A 20,577-nucleotide genomic window follows, 5' to 3' on the forward strand; every position below is an offset into this window, starting at 1 on the left:
AAAAATTTCATATTATTTTATTTTAAACAAAAATATTCTCTATAATACTTTTTTTCCTGCACCAGATAGGGTGGTTCACTATAATTTCAGAAGAGATCACTATGGAATAATCAGTATTTGTGGGCACGATTTTATGGTGATGTTCACGTAGGTGTAACGCAAGTTGAAGGGAAAACATTCTCCTCCTGGTTTCTCCTTTCCTAGAACACCTCTTTGGATATCTACAAAAAACGCCAATGTATCCTTACAGGAAACGGGGCAATAAATTTGATTGTCAATGACTTCCTAGAGACTTTAGATCTTACTCATTTTTTCTAAATGTAAAGAATGACTCTTCAGAATAGGCTTTCTCTGGGTGTTAGTAATGCTTCCATACCATGTGATAATAAAACTATGGCAACTGCCCTGTTTGATTTTATAGGCAGTAGTGGAAAGTGACAGCCGGACAGGGGAATGATTTAGACTAATCGATGGGAGTGGCCAAGCAATCTAGCAGAGAGAGAAACAGAGAGAGGAAGAGAGTGATCAGAAGACAGAGTTCTCATCCACTGGTTCATTCCCCAAATGCTTGAGAGGGCTAAGGCTGGGCCTGGGCCAAAGTTGAGAGCCCAGACACAATACAAGATTCCTACATGGGTGGCAGGAACCTAAGTACCTGAGCCATCAGCTCGGCCTCTTAGGGTGTACACTGGCAGGAAGGCAGGGCGAGTAACCACACTCAGGCACTCATGTGGGACATGGGATTCACAACCTCTAGGCTAAACATCCTGGGCGATTTAAGTGTGCACATTTGTTTTAGAGAAGACCAAGCTGTACATAATCCATGCTAATGCCTGAACATGTGTTTATCTATTTTCTGAGTAATACAAGTACAAATACATTTTTGTCTTGAAAGGGTTTTTCCTTATCTCTAATCTAAATACAAAGACTAAGCTAAGAGAAATTTAATATTTTATTACTTATGAATTTTGTGTTTATATGTAGTCTCTCTACCCATATATAATGGATCAAAACACAATCATTTGTCCAGAGGTAACTACCCCAGATCTGGGCCTGCTTTTAAGTTATTCACATAAGAGTCATCCATGTGTCCTATGGCATGTTATTTTTCCAGGTCTCTTTCTCTGTCAGTGAAACACAAGAAGAGACAAATTAGAACAACAACAACAACAACAAAACACTAAAAGGGATAAAGAAGTAAGTTGTTCATCAACAGTCAGGGCAAGGGCTGATCAAGTCACTGTTTCTCATGGTGCCCATTTCACTTCAACAGGTTTCCTTTTTGGTGCTCTGTTAGTTGTCACCAATCAGGGAGAACACATGATATTTGTCCCTTTGGGATTGGCTTATTTCACTCAGCATGATGTTTTCCAGATTCCTCCATTTTGTTGCAAATGACCGGATTTCATTGTTTTTGACTGCTATATAGAGTACATATCCCATAATTTCTTTATCCAGTCTTCTGTTGATGGGCATATAGGTTGACTCCAGGTCTTAGCTATTGTGAATTGAGCAGCAATAAACATTAATGTGCAGATGGCTTTTTTGTTAGCCAATTTAATTTCCTTTGGGTAAATTCCAAGGAGTGGGATGGCTGGGTTGAATGGTAAAGTTATATTCAGGTGTCTGAGGAATCTCCAGACTGACTTCCATAGTGGCTTAACCAGTTTGCATTCCCACGAACAGTGGGTTAGTGTCCCTTTTCCCCCACATCCTTGCCAGCATCTGTTGTTGGTAGATTTCTGTATGTGAGCCATTCTAACCGGGGTGAGGTGAAACATCATTGTGGTTTTGACTTGCATTTCCCTGATTCCTAGTGATCCTGAACAGTTTCTCATGTGTCTGTTGGTCAGTTGGATTTCCTCTTTTGAAAAATGTCTATTGAGGTCCTTGGCCCATCTCTTAAGTGGGTTGTTTATTTTCTTGTTGTATAGTTTCTTGATCTCTTTGTAGATTCTGGTTATGAAACCTTTATTGGTTGCATAGTTTGCAAATAATATTTCCCATTCTGTCAGTTTCCTCTTCACTTTGCTGAGTGTTTCTTTTGCAGTACAGAAATTTCTCATTTTGATTTAATCCCAGTTGGTTTTTTTTTTAACTTTTATTTAATGAGTATAAATTTCCAATGTACAGCTTATGGATTACAATGGCTTCCCCCCCATAACTTCCCTCCCACCCTCCCCTTTCCCACTCCCTCTCCCCTTCCATTCACATCAAGATTCATTTTCAATTCTCTTTATATACAGAAGATCAATTTAGTATATATTAAGTAAAGATTTCAACAGTTTGCCCCCACATAGCAACAGTTTGCCCCCACATAGCAACAATGCCATTGGTTGAACTCTTTAATTAACACACAATTATTCTTAGATGTTGAAATTTAACTGAAAAGTGATCTCTGTTAAATATCAGAGTGGGAATAAGAGAGGGAGGCGATGTACAATTTGGTACATGCTCCAAACAGTAGAGTTAGAAACGTGCTAGGGGATTCCAATTCAATCCCATCAAGGTGGCATGTACCAATAGCATCTCACTAGTCAATATGATCATTTTCAGTTCACAATTCATCATAATGATAGGACTAAGAATCAAAGAGATCACATAAACAAGACTAGTGTCTGAAAATACTAACCGATAGAATTAAAAAGGAGATAATGACCCAACATGGGAAGCGGGAGACACAGCAGACTCATAGAATGGTGGATGTCCTAAACAGCACTCTGGCCTCAGAATCAGCCCTTAAGGCATTTGGATCTGGCTGAAAAGCCCATGAGAGTATTTCAGGCATGGAAAGCCAAGAAATTCTGGCCAAAAAAAAAAAAAAAGACCTAAAGGAAGATCTCTGTGAGTGAGATCCCAGTGGAAAGAACAGGCCATCAAAGAAGGAGGTACTTTCCCCTAAAGAGAAAAGAAAACTTCCACTTTGACTATGACCTTACCTAAATAAGATCAGAGCTGGCAAACTTAAAAGGCTTCCATAGCCTTGTCAACTCATGACAAGAGCCTAAGGAGATTACTGACGCCATAAACAAGAGTCTCAATTGTTAAGTCAACAACAGGAGTCACTGTACAATTACTCCCCATGTAGGATCTCTGTCCTTAATGTATTGTACAATGTGAATTAATGCTATAACTAGTACTCAAACAGTACTTTACACTTTGTGTTTCTTGTGTGGGAGCAAGCTGTTGAGATGTTTACTTAATATATACTAAATTGATCTTCTGTATATAAAGATAATAGAAAATGAATCTTGATGTGAATTGAATGGGAGCGGGAGGGGGAGATGGGAGGGTTACGGGTGGGAGGGAAGTTATGGAGAGGGAAGCCACTGTAATCCAAAAGCTGTACTTTGGAAAATTATATTTATTAAATAAAAGTTAAAAAATGCATGAAAAAAAAGAAGAGTCAAATTAAATAAAGTCTAGGACACGTATGGGGTTAAAACTGTATTAGATATTTATAGACATCATTACAGGAAGCACTGTTGTGGATCCCATTTTTGGACATACATGGTGTGAAATCAGCAGGAAAAAGGTCTCATTTCTACGGTCCTTTTCACAGCATCCTTCACTTCCTTGTTTCTTAGGCTGTAAATCAATGGGTTTAACATAGGAATCACCAGGGTGTAAAACACAGACACCACCTTTTCCTGTTCTAAGGAATATTGGGAGCTTGGTTGAATGTAACTAAAGCTTATGGAGCCATAGAACAATGTCACTGCCGTCAGATGGGAGGCACAGGTGGAGAAGGCTTTGTGTCTCCCTGCTGCTGAGCGGATCCTCAGGATGGCAGCGACAATGAAGATGTAGGAGATCATTACAGTCAAGAAAGTGACGATGGCAATAACACCCGAGAAGATTAAAAGCAGCAGTTCATTCAGGGATGTGTCAGAACAGGAGAGCTTTAGCAGAGGGGGAAGGTCACAGAAGAAGTGACTGATAACATTCGGCCCACAGAAAGTCAGTTTCGTTAAGCCGATTGTGTGTGTCAGTGAGTTGATTATACCTCCCACACATGATCCCAATACGAGCACTACACAAACCATCTTAGTCATAGCCACTGTATAAAGCAAAGGGTTCACAATGGCCACGTACCGGTCATAAGCCATTGCTGCCAGCAAGAAACCTTCTGTGGTGAGGAGTGCCACAAATAAAAAATACTGCACAATGCAAGCAGAAAATGAGATTGTCTCCTGTTCTACAAAGAAGTTCAGCAGCATTTTGGGCGCAAAAATGGATGAATAGCAAGCATCAACAAATGACAGAAAGCTAAGAAAATGATACATGGGTGTGTGGAGTTTGGGAGTAATTTGTATGAGGAAGAGCATCCCGAGATTTCCCACCAAGGAAACACTGTAGATTAATAGGAACAACACAAAGAGGAACATCTTCAGCTCAGCACGATCTGTCAGTCCCAAAAGGACGAACTCAGTCACTAGTGTGAGGTTAGCATCAGCCATGGGTTTGTGTTTCTTGGTACCTGATAATGACAAGAAGATAGGAATACATTGAAGAGTAACAGTGTTGCAATTATGATATCTCCAGGAACTCTTGAATTGTTGTGTGACTTGAGTTAGTGACCTCTCTTCCCCAGTTGTCTTACCTATAAAATTAGAAACCAAGTAGTAGCCAAGTAGTCTCCAGCCTCTTCAAACACTTTATTTTTCCACTACATCAAAATTCCATGAGTGAAGAAAAAAAAAATGTCAAGATTGTAACTTCAGAATGCATTCAAAATGCTGGTATTTTCAAACACATTTTGAACATTTATTTATTTAAATATTTACTTGAAAGGCAGAGTTACAGGGAGAGGAAGAGGAGGAGTTAGAGGAGGACCAGAGAGAGAGAAAATCTTCCATCTACTGGTTCACTCCTAAAATGGTTGCAAAGGCCCAGGGCTGGACCAGGTTGAAGCCAGGAGCATGAAGATTCTTTTGGATCTCCCATTTGGATGCAGGGGCCTAAGCACTCAGGTCATCTTCCACTGCTATCCCAGGCACATTAACGGAAAGCTGGATGGGAAGCGGAACAGTTAGGTTTTGAATTGAAGCCCATACGGGATACCAGCATTGGTGGCAGAAGCTTAACCTGCTACACTACAATGAAGGCCCCAGATTGCCGGTCTTAATATGAACAAAAAACTAAAGTAAATTTTATTATAAAGACATCGTAAAGGAAAAAAAAGTCCTGGGGTCAGCACTGTGATGTAGCGGATAAAGCCGCCACTTGCAGTGGCAGCATCCCATATGAGCACCAGTTCGAGTCCTGGCTGCTCCACTTCTGATCCAGCTCTCTGCCTGGGAAAGCCATAGAAGATCGCCCAAGGCTGATGCCATGGCTCAATAGGCTAATCCTCCGCCTGCAGCACCGGCACCCTGGGTTCTAGTCCCGGTCGGGGTGCCGGATTCTGTCCCGGTTACTCCTCTTCCAGGCCAGCTCTCTGCTGTGGCCTGGGAGTGCAGTGGAGGATGGCCCAAGTCCTTGGGCCCTGCACCCACATGGGAGACCAGGAGAAGCACCTGGTTCCTGGCTTTGGTTCAGTGCGGTACTCCAGCCGCAGCGGCCACTGAGAGGTGAACCAACAGAAAAGGAAGACCTTTCTCTCTATCTCTCTCTCTCTCTCACTGTCCATTCTGCCTGTCAAAAAAAAAAAAAAAAGAAGAAGAAGAAGAAGAAGAAGAAGATGGCCCAAGTCCTTGTGCTTCTGCACCAGAGTGGGAGATGCAGAAGCAGATCCTGGCTCCTGGCTTCGGATCAGTACAACTCTGGCAGTTGAGGCCACTTGGGGAGTGAACTAGTGGATGGAAGACCTCCCTCTCTCTCCCTTTCTTTCTCTCTCTATGTAACTCTGACTTTCAAATAACATAAATAATTCTTTTAAAAAAAGAGCCCTTTGATAACCAATAGCAGTACCTTACAGACACTCAGGAAAGAGAAGTCCTCATGTTTATTATTAAAAAAAGCAAAAGAAAACCTGTAGAATAAAATAAGCTTATGAAATAGGCAGATACTTCTTTATACTACTTCCTCTCTTCTTTCATTTGCAACACAATTCTTAGAATACCCAATTATTTCCCACATTACCAGTGCATATCTATTTGTTAGTGCTATGTTTTGACTGAGAATTTTAAGTATCTTTTCATATCTATAACACAAACATTGATAAGCATAAAATATAAATTACTAGTACATTTTAGGGTAAGATTTTTGTGCTTTTAGTTTGCGTGGTTCAGAATTTTGTCTGCCGTATCATTTATCTTGCTTTGAAAGCAAGTGAAGTTTTACTTACTCAGAATCATGCTCAAAAATATTTCTCATCAGGCTCCTCCATCATAAGAGGAATCTATAACCTTTTTCCTTACACAGTTCTTCAAATAATTTCTCTTACTCGTTCTTCCACATTATGCTAAAAGGAAAAGTCTTCATTGCTGACTAGGGTTTTAGTAAAATTTCAGAACATTTTGCTACTTTATTTGACTGACTTGCTTTTGTAATCAAGTCTTACTTATTTTAGAAGCATAAAAAACAGACCAAGGAAGGGGTGACCTTCAAAAGGCACCAGTACCCTGATGGAGCCAGATCCAGCAAGGTTCTGTGTGCCTGGGTCATCCAGGCTGATCCAGTAGTCACCGTCAGCCTTTGCCAGTGAGAAGTTGCTGTGAGGACAACCTGGGCAAAAGTGAATCTTCTGTAAGGATGGAATGGCTATAAATAGCTCTGGGTACCTCGAAGCCAGGTGAAAACACATTTTTAAGAATTCAGACAAATCAGGATATTGATCCCTTTGTTTTGATATAACATGAACCTTTCACTGAAAGACACATTGCCTTTAAGGTGGGTAGAACTCAGAAAAAGAACAATCTTAGAGGTCTACTGAATTATAGCAAATAAGACAAACAAATGTTGTTTCAAGACTATCTACAGATTGGGGCCTATGCCGTGGTGCAGTATGTTAATCCTCCACCTCTTGCGCCGGCATCCCATATGGGCACCAGTTCTAGTCCCAGATGATCCTCTTCCAATCCAGCTCTCTGCTGTGGCCTGGGAAAGCAGTAGAAAATGGTCCAAGTCCTTGGGCCCCTGCACCCATGTGGGATACCAGGAAGAGGCACCTGGCTCCTAGCTTCGGATTGGTGCAGCTCTGGCCGTTGTGGTCATTGGGGAGTGAACCAATGGACAGAAGACCTTTCTGTCGCTCCCTCTCACCGTCTGTAGCTCTCTCAAATAAATAAAAAAAGAAGACTATCTATAGAGACAGGTAAATTATTCCCATGAAAATATATAGTTATGGCCTAGGTTATAATCCTTCTCCTTTTTTTTTTCTTTTTTGACAGGCAGAGTTAGACAGCAAGAGAGAGAGAGACAGAGAGAAAGGTCTTCCTTCCGTTGGTTCACCCCCCAAATGGCTGCTACTGCTGGAGCTACATCGATCCAAAGCCAGGAGCCAAGTGCTTCCTCCTGGTCTCCCATGCGGGTGCAGGGCCCAAGCACATGTGCCATCCTGCACTGCCTTCTCGGGCCACAGCAGAGAGCTGAACTGGAGAGGAGCAACCGGGATAGAACCGGCGCCTCAACCGGGACTAGAACCCGGAGTACCAGTGCCACAGGCAGACGATTAGCCTAGTGAGCCGCAGCGTCGGCCAGTTATAATTCTTCTTTTAGAAAAAAAAAATCCCTCCTTTTTCCTTTTTAAAATTTTAACTGATTTGTAGATTGTGTCTACAAAAGATATACAAATAAATGATTTTAACTTGCCAATGTAAGGCATAATATTCAACATTTGAGCTCAATTTGGAATACCCATCCTTATAGTTTACTCTTAATATTCCCCCAAAACAATTATAAGCAAACAAAAGAACCCACCAAGTCCATTAAGCACATCTTACTTTTAAAGTGATCCAGAAATTGAGCAAGAGAGCAAGACTGAAATTTAAAGTTCTTTAACACATAAGAATCAAAGGCATAGCATCCTTGGTCTGAAAGTAAGATCAAGGTGATAAAAAAAATCACAAGTTGAGATGAAAAGTTCAGTTATATATTTACCTTAGTTCAAATGGGAATAGACTCCCCAGAGTTAATCTTCTGATTAAAAGATACAATACTTGTATTAACAAAATCCCTCATGCTTCTTGAGGGATTTAGGAAGCTCTAAAGAATAGAATGACTCCCTGAGGCATTTCATTTCCTGAATACTATAATGAATGGAAGTAAATGCGGAATAAGTGTGGGGGAAAATAGAATGTATGGACTCTAAAAAATGCAATAATATGGATGGTGATGCCTGCTCAGTAATTGTGTATGGATACTTTGAAAGAGCACATTGCTTGGCCCTCCGTGACAGAAAAAAATAAAGCAGAAACAAAAACTGAAAATTGAAGAAGTTTAAGGTAGTAGAGTAAGCCCTAATAAATTCCAATTCTTGACTCACTTATATGGCAAGAGTGTTATCAGAGAAAATTTAATCTACTTCTTTGTAGAATTTCTTAAGATGACCCCAACCATCCATCTCCTGAGCGTTTGTTTCTTCAGTCCAGCTTGTCTGTTGATAGACACTATTGAAGTTTCTGCCACCAGATTAAACTGCATCAAGAAGGGTTTTGATAGCAATATTTGAAACTGTATATATGGGTTTACACATGTATTTAAATAAGAGTTGACTTTCATTTTATGCTGAAACAAATTTCTTAAATTATAAGCTAATAGGCAGGTGATAAGGGTGAGGACTGAGCCATAACCTAAGACTGAAGAAGGATAGATGGTGATCCATGATCCATTCCTTTGGAAGACCTAGAATAATCTTAGTACCTGATGCATTCTCCATTATTTTAAAATATAATTTACTCCCTATCCTAATATAAAAAATAAAGACATTTAGTTTCTCTGATCAATATTTTCTTTTCTCTTAGAATATTGTATATTAAGGGCAAAAAAGTGACAAGACAGTTGACAAGAATGAAAAAACCATAAACATCCCATGTGGGATCTGTCCTTAATGTGTTGTCCAATGTGAAGTGATGCTATAACTAGTACTGAAACAGTATTTTTATACTTTGTGTTTCTGCGTGGGTACAAACTGATGAGATCTTTACTAATTATATACTGAATCGATCTTCTGTATATAAAGATAATTGGAAATGAAAAAAACAACCTGGTGTTAATTGGAAATGGCATAGAAAATTAATTAATTTAAAAAATATTATGTAGGATCTCTGTCTTTAATGTGCTGTACACTCTTATTTAATGCTATAACTAGTACTCCAATAGTATTTTTTTTCACTTTGTGTTGCTATATGGGGGCAAACTGTTGTAATCGTTACCTAATATATACTAAACTGATCTTCTGTATATAAAGAGAATTGAAAATGAATCATAATGTGATTGGAAGGGGAGAGGGAGCGGGAAAGGGGAGGGTTGTGGGTGGGAGGGAAGTTTTGGGAGGGGGAAGCCATTGTAACCCATAAGCTGTAATTTGGAAATTTATATTCATTAAATAAAAGTTTAATAAAAAAACATAAACAAATACATTCTGAAAATTCAAATTGGTGTAAGCATTGTGATACAGCAGGTTAAGCCACTGCTTAGGACTCTTGTATCACATTATCACTTCCATTTCTGATCCAGATTCTTGATAATGAACACACTGGTAGATAGCAGATAATGGCTCAATACTTGGCTAAGACCAACTGTGGATACACATGCTCGGTCCTCCTGCGTAAATATCTGTGAATGCAGCCATCCAGTCCCTTTACATTGTATAATTCTCCATTTGTTTAGGTCTTCTCTAATTCCTGTCATCAATTATTACAGTTCTTAGGTCTTACAGTTAACTTTGACTTCAATAATGGAACTTGTTTTTAAATACTGTATGTCAATATGGTTGTTAATGGAAATATTTTCTTAATTTCAGTTGAGATTGCTTGCTAACCATATATAGAGAAACAGTTGATTTTCGCATTTTGATTTTGTAAGTATTGCTTTGGGTTTTCAACATAAGCAATGCCATCTCCTAAGGAAAATGAGAGTTGTATAGCTTCTTTTGCCATTGGAGGTCTTTACGTTCTTTTATTTTTTAATATTCATTCCTTTGTTAATTAATTTTCATCTCTTTTTTAGCATCCTCCTTTCACATTTAGATCTATCTATGCCTAGAGTGCTAGAGTTCATTTTCGTTCCTTATGTATTAACAATCTTCAGTAAAATATTGAATAAACTTTTTCTCTCAAATTCAAGAAGTTGTGTCTGTTACTTCAGATTGCTTTGTTTTGTTTTATGTAATTATTTCTCAGATTTTTCTTCTGGGACCTGAACTATATGTCTATTGATACACTTTATGAAGCCATACTTTCATTTATTTTTAATTTTATTTTTCAAATGAGAATTTCTATTGGTATATCTTCACCTTTTCTGATTATTTCATCCATCAGTTTATGTTTGTCTCAATTAATAAAACACATATACAGTATTATTTCCCCATGAATACAAAGTCAACCTATTGTAAAACTCTCACTAAAATATTATTACTATGTATTAAAATTCAACCACTGTGTATAATTATGCATTAATTTCATATTTAGTGTTCCTCACACTTCACATATTGTCTTTTTTTAAAGATTTATTTTATTTATTTGAAAGTCAGAATTACACAGAGAGAGGAGAGAGAGAGAGAGAGAGTGAGAGAGAGAGAGAGAGAGAGTGAGAGAGAGAGAGAGAGAGGTCTACCATCTGATGGTTTATTCTCCAGATGGCTGCAATGGCCAGAGCTGTGGTGATCCGAAGCCAGGAGTCAGGAGCTTCTTCCAGGTCTTTCACACGGGTTCAAGGGCCCAAGGACTTGGGCCATTTTCTAATGCTTTCCCAGGCCACAGCAGAAAGCTGGATCGGAAGTGGAGCAGCCAAGACTCGAACCAGTGCCCATATGGGATGCTAGTGCTTCAGTCCAGGGTGTTAACCCGCTGTGCCACAGGGCCAGCCCCCATATTGTCTTGATTGAGGATATATGTTTTGAACGTTTCTTCTGAGAAGGAAGTTTCACACACATACACACAAATACATTTTAAAGCACACTAATTTTATGTTTAAAGAATATGAAAATTTTATGTTTACTTACACCAGTATAGTACCCCTCATATCATGATACCAGTAATTCCAGAACTCCAAAATGTCTTTTTAGAGGCAGCTGTAGTGGTTAAGATGCCACTTGGGAGATTTTCATCCCATACCAGAGTGCATGGGTTTGATTACTTGCTCAACATCTGATCTAGGATTTTGACAAATGCAGAACTTGAGAGACAGCAGATGATGGCTCACTTGACACCCACACGAGACCTGGATTGAGCTCCTGGCTTTGTCCTAACAAGTTCCAGCTATGGAAGACATTTAGGGAATTAACAACAAATGGGAGGTCTCTGTTGGTATCTCTCTATCTCTCTGCCCTTCAAATAAAAAAATGAATAAATGAAAATGTAAAAATCAGTAATTCTTTAAGAACAATGCTTTTTTATGACCATTATACCATAACGATTGGTTATTTGTTGAGAGAGAGAGAGAGAGAGAGAGAGAGAGAGAGAGAGAAATACAGAAGAAGAGAGACCAAAAGAATCTTCCATCTTCTGGTTCACTCCCCAACTGATCACAATAGTCAGAGATTGGCCAGAAGGAAGCCAGGAGCCAGATGCTACATTCAGATCTCCCACGTGTGTGCAGGGGCCCAGGCAGTTGGACCATCTTCCACTGCTTTCCCAGGCCATTAGCAGGGAGCTTGATCAGGAGTGGAGTAGTCAGAACTCCAACCAGAGCCCATAAGGGATGCTGGTGCTTCGGATGCGGCTTAATCCACTCCACCACAGTGTCAGCCACAGTATCTGTCTTCTTTTACAAAACATAATATTAGTGAAATTGTTACACCATTTGTGTGCATTTGTAATTTTTAGAAAACGTTGTGTGGCCTATAGTTTTTAATATATCAAAATATTTATTTATTTTCTTAAACTTGACTTTTTATTTCTATTTAATAAATATTTTCAGTAAAACTGATAAAAGCAGTGGAATCTTTTTAAATTCTAGCATTATGTTCTTGAGGAAATCAGTTTTGGAAAAAATTTAGCTACCTTATCCTTGTTGAATCAAAATATTTATTCTATCCATTATTGATTATTTCTCTCAGGGTTGAGTACATGTATCGCAATTCAGTTGATTGGGTGAACACCTGTCACCTATGCTCTGATGTATGCTTCTGATTGCTGTTTTCTCTCTGTTTTTCAGTTATATAAATTTGTACTGATATGCATTTAAAAATTTTAAAAGTATTTTTCCAATGAGATCTTAAATCTTCAAAATAAGTTCTCATCGTCATAGTTCATGGGATTTCGTTTTACTTGTAAAATTTCATTTGTTTAGATTTTTACTCATTTAAATTTTCTTAAAATTTTTCATCTTAAATTTTTCCTAACATCTTAACCATAGCATTTTTTGACATCCTCTTCTAACTCCACCAGGGAGATCTTCTGTGAGTCTGTCTTCATTTTCCTATTTTCACACTTGAATATACTTTCTGAATATATGCATATAAATAAATGAATCATAGAAATGGAAGATTAATTTATTCTCAACAGGAGACAGTCTTGTTTTTCCTATAAACATAAAAGGTGGATTGTGGATCATGCCTATTCAGTTATTAACTGAGATGGTGCCAGACTGGTTTGGAGTTAGACCCCATCCTATTCTGCTTGTCCCTGTTATTGGCCATGGACTTCACAGAGTATTTTTGTTTTGTTTTGTTTTTTTGAGAGGCAGAGTGGACAGTGAGAGAGAGCGAGAGAAAGGTCTTCCTTTACCATTGGTTCACCCTCCAATGGCGCACCGTGTTAATCCGAAGCCAGGAGCCAGGTGCTTCTCCTGGTCTCCCATGGGGTGCAGGGCCCAAGGACTTGGGCCATCCTCCACTGCACTCCCAGGCCACAGCAGAGAGCTGGCCTGGAAGAGGGGCAACCGGGACAGAATCCGGTGCCCCAACCGGGACTAGAGCCTGGTGTGCCGGCGCCGCAAGGCGGAGGATTAGTCTATTGAGCCGCGGCGCCGGCCACAGAGTTTTTAATAAGAGGTCTCTCTGTCTGCCTCTGTATCTCTCACTGTCTCCAGTCCCTATAAATTTCTCCTACCCCAAACTCCCCCACCCCAAACCAAGTGTCTGATTAAGCCCCTATAGAAGCAAACTCATCTCCCTAGGCCACTTAAATGCTCAACAATCCACTGTATTCTCCTTCCCCAGAGCAGGAACAGGACACACGCCCAGAAGCATCCGCCTTTGGGTGACATGGCTTTGTGTTGCTTGAGACTCACCAGAAGCTCCTGTCTGCTTGTCAGTTGTCCACTTAAGTCAATCACCTCCCATCTAGGGGTCTATCTCTGTATCTTTCTATGTGTGTCTGTATCAGTCTCTATCCATCTTTTGCTTTCTCTATTTGTATAGTCTCTAGGCCTCTTCAGGTGCAGGATTTGGCTAAGGATTTGTCCTAGTGGAAACGGAATGTTGTGGGATGACACTTACAAAGTATCTTCAAAAACACGACTGCTTCCTCTGACACTGGCAGAGTCCTTATGCAAGACAACATGGATTTTAAAGTCTGCCCTGCATCAGTGTGGTAGAAGTTGTCCCATTTCTCTGAGGCTACACTGCTCTAAATTTCCAGCCCCTTTAGTTCTCTTTTCCTTAACGGCTGTTTAGTCGCATTTCAAGAGATGAATTTTTTATCTTATCCTGCTTTTCCTGTTATTTTTGCCGAAATGCTATTTATCTTTATCCATTTCTATCTGTCTCTCCCTCTTCCTCTCTCCCTCTCTCTATGTATGTGTGTATACCAATATTTATGTTTATATAAGAGTGAGATATTTAATATGCAGTACATGTTCACACTTCTCCCCAGTGTGAGATGTATTATGAGATAATTTAGCATTTATCTTCCCACAGTGACTGACATCTGTGAAATTTTGAGGTGATATCATTTTCCCTCTTTTCAAATGAAAAAAAAAAAAAGATTTAGCAAATTTAAGTATGTTGTCTGTCATTATAAAATGTGTACATGTCATCCTTTGGAACACATTGAGACTTTTTTGATGTGTCATATGGTCAGCATTGTAAATATCATGTAAGGGTTTGTAAATTTGGGAGGCTGTTTTTATCTGTGTCTCCTTGTCTGTTGAAAAAATACTGTAGTCTTCATTGACTTGTCTTTCTTTTGCTAACCTGCCACTCTCTATATCACATTAGTGAAATGGTGCCATCTTATCTGAGGCGCCATCTAGAGCCCCAGACACCACATTAGGCTCTGGCCCAGCTGCCACCTTGTATGCTAAGTTTGGCCTCTCCAGGACCCAGCCTGGCTTACTAGGATTCAGGTGACCAAATGGCCCAACCAGAAGTGACAACTCCACCCCCACTCTAAGGGGATCCACTGTTCTCACTCCCTCACCCCTGGAAATCTCTAACAAGGCCTCTTTTCACTCTCTCCCTCCAGCCTTCAAGTTTCCCGGTCACTTTATCCTCTCCCTTACTCCAGTGTTTGGTGTGTTTTGTGATGGCCTTTCACAATATATCCTGTATTTTTATTTTCAACAAGCCTCATTAGGACAGCTCTTGCTTGATGTGATACTCACCTGAATTACTATGTGGCCTCTTATTGAGGCTTCTTTTTCCTACTCTAGCCATTCTATGGTCTGTTTATTATTATCATTTTATGTTTGTAACATTTTTATAGACATAAATATTGTACATTTTATAGCATGATGTAAAGTTTCAAGTATATTAAATGCATTGTGTAATGTCTATATTTAAAGCTTTTACATTTTCTTTATAGTAAAAACATTCAAAATCCTTTATTCCAGTATTTTAAAAAAGAATTATGCATTCTGTTAGCATTATCTGTGATCTCATACTGTGTAGTGTAAGTCCAAATCTTTTCACTCCTGTTTAACTATAACTTAGTACCTGTTTGTTAATCAGCCTTCCATCACCAGCTCCTTCCTTCCCTCAACAGTCTTTCATAACCTTCATTTGTATTAATACAGTAGCCAGAGGCAACCTTTTTTAAAATACTAAGTATTTAAAACATTTATTGTTATGTATAGCAACAATATATAAATACATAAATTAAATATTTTAAATAACATATTCATATTATATATGTTTGGATTATGTAAAATGACACACATTGTATATAAAATATAAAACAATAATATATGAAGTATATGATTATTTAAAAAAATGGAGAGACACAAAGAGAAAGAGAGAAATCTTCCATTCACTGGTTCACTCCCCAAATGCCAGCAATGGCCTTTGCTGGGCCAGGCTAAAGTTAGAAGCCAGGAATTTAATCCTGATGAATGTTAGTTTTTCATGTATAAATTAAGTCACTTGCCTTTCACTTCACTGGAGCTAGGAGTCCCCATAGTTACTACATCACAAATGATTGGGTCTACCTTTTAGACTTTTCACTCTGTCTGCTCTTTGCTCCAGTTCTGATCCTACTGCTGATATGTGAACATCTTATGACACCGGAGCTTAGTTCCTGGCCAAACCCTTTCCTTAGAAAGCCTTCTCCAGGCCAGTGCTGTGGCATAGTGGGTAAAGCCGCCACCTGCAGTGCTAGCATCCAGTATTGGCACTGATTCAAGTCCCAGCTGCTCCACTTCAGATCCTGCTCTCTGTTCTAACCTGGGAAAGCAGTAGAAGATGGCCCAAGTCCTTGGACCCCTGCACCCACAAGGGAGACCCAGAAGAAGCTCCTGGCTCCTGGCTTCCGATAGGCACAGCTCAGCCATTACGGCCATCTGGAGAGTGAACCAGTGGATGGAAGACCTCTCTCTTTCTCTGTGCCTCTGCCTCTCTGTATCTCTGCCTTTAATAAATGAACCTTTAGAAAGCCTTCTCTTTAGAACTTGTGTGACACTCAGATTCTCATCACGTTGCTTTTCCTTCTAACTAATGAATCACACTAATTACAGAATCAAAACTTTCCAGTTATTATACACCTTTTCTCCATAAAATGAAAATAAAACCACAGTTCTAGTAATTTCTCAAGTTCTGTTGATAACCTTGATAAAATATCTCTTTGCATTTGTCCCCTCCTCTTTATTGCTGGTTTACAACACTGATCTACTCAGAATAATTTTTATTTCTCTATAATTCTGTGTAGTTTCCCCCTTCAACTTATTCTACCTTCCAACATGTTGATAAAAGTGACATTATAAATATTTCCCTAAAGCATAGCATTTAACTTTCAATCAGGGCTTTACTTATTAACCCTTGAGAAACTCTTCAAATACATTATCAAAAAATTGAAGGAATTTCATTTATATGACCTTGTTCTCACATAACTTGACAAAGTTAGTGTCCATTGCTTTCAGTTAAAAATTCCATTCTAGAGCCAAACTTACCAGGTTTTCTTATCTTTAACATGTTCCATATACAATATTCCTATAGTTCTTATTACACTAATAAATTTTGCTCCATTGCTTAAATCTTTATATGTTTTATCACAGAGTAATTGGCATAATAAATGTTTTCAATGGAAGTATGTTGAATAAATGAACTATAAATAATGAGGCTTATATCTTCCGAAGATTTTCCCCACAAATGTACTATTAAGAATCACAAGATAAATTCAAAATATATTCAATTTGATGGCAGTAGTTTTATAACAGCAACGAAATTATTTGCTCTAAGAACTGTCCACCAAGAGACATCTCCATTATTCTCTCAACACTTATGTATTTGGTGGATGCCTATTCTTTGTGCATCTTTTTTATTAGAATTAATGTCAGATTCTTTTAAGACTCTGATAAAATTCTCCAGATTTTAGCTTGAAAATTTCTGAGAAAAACATTTTTATCAGCTTTTGAGAAAACATTTATTAGTCACCAAAAAAGTGAATGATGAAATGGAGTGATCTTTCTATCTTCCTGTCAAACCTTACCCTCCCATCCCAAATTTCACTAGAGAATCTGTTTTACTTGTAGTTTTATTTCTGGCTGAAGTTTTAGTGAAATTTTAAAGAAAATCTGTCTATTTCAAGGTTAATGTTTTATTAGCAAAGCATAGGTAGGACTGAGTCACACAGGGTTTCGCTTCCACCAAAGTGACTTTTTTGCTGCATCTTTCACATCTTTATTCCTCAGGCTGTAAATCAGGGGGTTTAGCATAGGAATCACCAATGTATAAAACACAGCAGAGATCTTTTCCTGTTCCAAAGAATACTGAGAGCTTGGCTGAATGTAGCTAAAAGTCACAGAGCCATAGAACAAGGTCACAACAGTCAGGTGGGAAACACAGGTGGAGAAGGCTTTCCGCCTCCCTTCAGAAGAGCGAATTCTCTGGATGGCGATGATGATGCGGGTATAAGAGACCATGATGAGGATGAAAGTGAACATTGCAATGACCCCAGAGAAGATCAAAAGCAGCATTTCATTATTATGAGCATCAGAGCAAGAAAGCTTCAAAAGTGGGGGGATGTCACAGAAAAAATGGTTCACAGTGTTAGGACCACAGAAGTCGAGTTTGAGCAAACCTATTGTGTGTGTCAGGGAGTTAATGAGCCCACCCAGGTAAGATGCAAGGACCATGGAAGTACAAACGCATTGGGTCATAATGACTTTATACAACAGGGGGTTGGCGATTGCCACATAACGGTCATAAGCCATCACAGACAGGAGGATGCCTTCCGTGGTTATGTACACTGCAAAAAAGAAACTCTGTAGAACACAGCCAAAAAATGTACTGGACTTGTGTTTTGATAGGAAATTGACCAGCATCTTAGGAGCGAAGACAGTGGAGTAGCAGATATCACAAAAGGAGAGATTGCTAAGAAAGAAGTACATTGGAGTGTGGAGATGGACATTCAACCAGATCAAGACAATCATCCCCCAATTACCTACCAGCGTGATGACATAAATTAGAGTGAAAAGCAAAAATAAAGGGATTTTCAAATTGGGGTTTTCAGTTAATGCTACCAGAAGAAATTCCTTCACACTTGTATGATTCCAACCTGCCATGCATTCAGGATTCTCTATCTCCTTGGTTCAGAGTATGATGATACCATTAAAATGAAGTATGTTACGGTTTCCTCCACAGTCCAGTATCCACAACAACATGCGACATTTAAGATTACCCTATAGTTAGATGAAGAAAAGAGATTAACTTCAGCAGTGACAATATATGTGCAAAACAGTCCACATAAAGTGATTAAAACTTTTTGGAATTGGAGATTTCATTTCCTGGTTCACAGTGTTTACCTCATATAGAAAGAGATGCATAAAAAACTCCGTTATGCCCCCAAACTAGTAATAGAACTTGGATTCAACTTAAGATAAGCCCAGTATCAAATCTCTGGTAGTCTATGGCATATATAAAGAAACTTACAATATTTTATGGCAAGATAATCATTTTTTCATTTCATTTCCCATGAACTTGTTGCAGCACCCTTGTATAAATCCTGCACTTTGGGCGGTGCTATGGCGCAGTAGGTTAATTCTCCACCTCAGGTACTGGCATCTCATATGGGCACCAGTTCTAGTCCCAGCTGCTTCTCTTTCAATCTAGCTCTCTGCTATGGCCTAGTAAAGCAGCAGATGCTGGCCCAAGTGCTTGGGCCCCTGCACCTGCGTGGCAGACCTGGAAGAAGCTCCTGGCTTCTGACTCCCGGCTTCAGATAGATAGGTGTAACTCCTGCTGTTGTGGCCATTTGGGGAGTGAATCAGTAGAAGAAAGACCTTTCTCTCTGTCTCTCCCTCTCACTGTCTATAACTCTACCTCCCAAATAAATAACATAAAATCTTAAAAAATAAAAATCCTAGGCCGGCGCCGCGGCTCAATAGGCTAATCCTCCGCCTAGCGGCACCGGCACACAGGGTTCTAGTCCCAGTCGGGGCGCCAAATTCTGTCCCAGTTGCCCCTCTTCCAGGCCAGCTCTCTGCTGTGGCCAGGGAGTGCAGTGGAGGATGGCCCAAGTACTTGGGCCCTGCACCCCATGGGAGACCAGGAGAAGCACCTGGCTCCTGCCATCGGATCAGCGCGGTGCGCCGGCCGCAGCGCGCCAGCCGCGGCAGCCATTGGAGGGTGAACCAGAGGCAAAGGAAGACCTTTCTCTCTGTCTCTCTCTCTCTCTCACTGTCCACTCTGCCTGTCAAAAAAATAAAAAAATTAAAAAAATAAAAATCCTGTGCTTCCATGGGGAGCATACTATGATGACAAATCTTGGTGTCCTGTGACTTTCCTGCTCCTAATTTTTCACACCTGCTGAAGCTCATGTGCTGACTTCCATAGTAGGTAGAGCCCTCTCTTTCCAACTTCAGCTCTCAGTCCTTTATTTACTTCACCCTCTGCTCTATTTCTCCACTTGGAAAGTGCATAGCTGTGCCCTTGAGTAGAACCGAGTTTGGAGAAAATCAGTCTTTTCACTTGATATTTATTATTGACTTATTTTTTTTTCTTTTTCTGTTATTATTATTTTTAAAATTTTGCTTAAGGTATACAGATTTCATGTATTTCACATACACAGATTTAGGACCACCCATGCCCCCACACTTCTTCCTCCTCTTTCTCTTATACACACTCTTAGTTTTTACAAGGATCTATATTCAGTTTACTTTTATTTATAAGATTAACCCTACACTAAGTGAACAGTTGAAAAAACATGAGGGGCTGGTGCTGTGGCATAGCAGGTAGAGCTGCTGTCTGCAGTGCCGGCATCCCATATGGGTGCCGGTTCAAGTCTTGGCTGCTCCACTTCTGATACAGCTCTGTCGTATGGCCTGGGAAAGCAGTGGAAGATGGCCCAAGTCCTTGGGCCCCTGCACCTGCATGGAAAACCCAGAAGAAGCTCCTGGCTCCAGATAGGCACGGCCCTGGCAATTGTGGCCAATTGGGGAGTGAACCAAGCAGATTCTCTCTGTGTGTAACTCTTAAATAAAATAAATAAATCTTTAAAAAATCTTAAAAAAAATCAGTATGAACAGAATAAACATTGTTCCTCAACAGTAGAGACAGGGCTGTAAACAATCATCGAATCTCAAAATGTCAGCTTCACTCCACTACATTCTTTTAGGTACTATTCAGGTACCACAGATCAAGAAGAACATATGGTATTTGTCTTTTTGTGACTGGCTTATTTCACTGAGTATAGTGGTTTCCAGTTGCATCCATTTTATTGCAAAAGACAGCAAAATGTTTTTTTACTACTCTGTAGTATCCCATAGTGTATATCTACCATAATTTCTGTACCCAGTCATCTGTTGATGGACATCTGGGTTGATTCCATATCTTACCTACTGTGAATTGAGCTGCAGTGAGCATGGGGGTACAGTTAACTCTTTAATATATTGATTTAATTTTGTTTGAGGAAATCCCCAGGACTGGGATTTCTAGGTCATATGGTAGATCTATTTTCATATTTCTGAGGTATCTCCATACTCTTTTCACAATGTATGCACCAGTTTACATTAGGACTTATTAAAAAAAATAAAAATAATACTGCATTTGGCATAAACTTCCCTTGGGATGGCCAAGGACCACACTGAAATCCCTAG

The 20,577-nt window shown here is 39.4% G+C and overlaps 2 protein-coding genes across 2 annotated transcripts; both read right to left on the reverse strand.

The window, feature by feature from the left end:
- Positions 1–3,521: 3,521 nt before the first annotated feature.
- On the reverse strand, positions 3,522–4,499 carry LOC133764273 (olfactory receptor 5J3-like). The gene has a single exon (XM_062197944.1). It carries the CDS (start codon positions 4,458–4,460, stop codon positions 3,522–3,524), a length of 939 nt encoding a protein of 312 aa, XP_062053928.1. The 5' UTR covers positions 4,461–4,499.
- Positions 4,500–17,106: 12,607 nt separating this feature from the next.
- On the reverse strand, positions 17,107–18,045 carry LOC133763650 (olfactory receptor 5J3-like). Its single transcript, XM_062197448.1, has one exon. It carries the CDS (start codon positions 18,043–18,045, stop codon positions 17,107–17,109), a length of 939 nt encoding a protein of 312 aa, XP_062053432.1.
- Between the last annotated feature and the right edge of the window lie 2,532 nt (positions 18,046–20,577).

The sequence above is a fragment of the Lepus europaeus genome, chromosome 7 (genome assembly GCF_033115175.1).
Source record: "Lepus europaeus isolate LE1 chromosome 7, mLepTim1.pri, whole genome shotgun sequence".
Taxonomy (NCBI): Eukaryota; Metazoa; Chordata; class Mammalia; order Lagomorpha; family Leporidae; genus Lepus; species Lepus europaeus.

Bases quoted from the DNA above. Each gene is read 5' to 3' on its own strand.
- LOC133764273 (XM_062197944.1), bottom strand. From the start codon at position 4,460: ATGGCTGATGCTAACCTCACACTAGTGACTGAGTTCGTCCTTTTGGGA.
- LOC133763650 (XM_062197448.1), bottom strand. From the start codon at position 18,045: ATGGCAGGTTGGAATCATACAAGTGTGAAGGAATTTCTTCTGGTAGCA.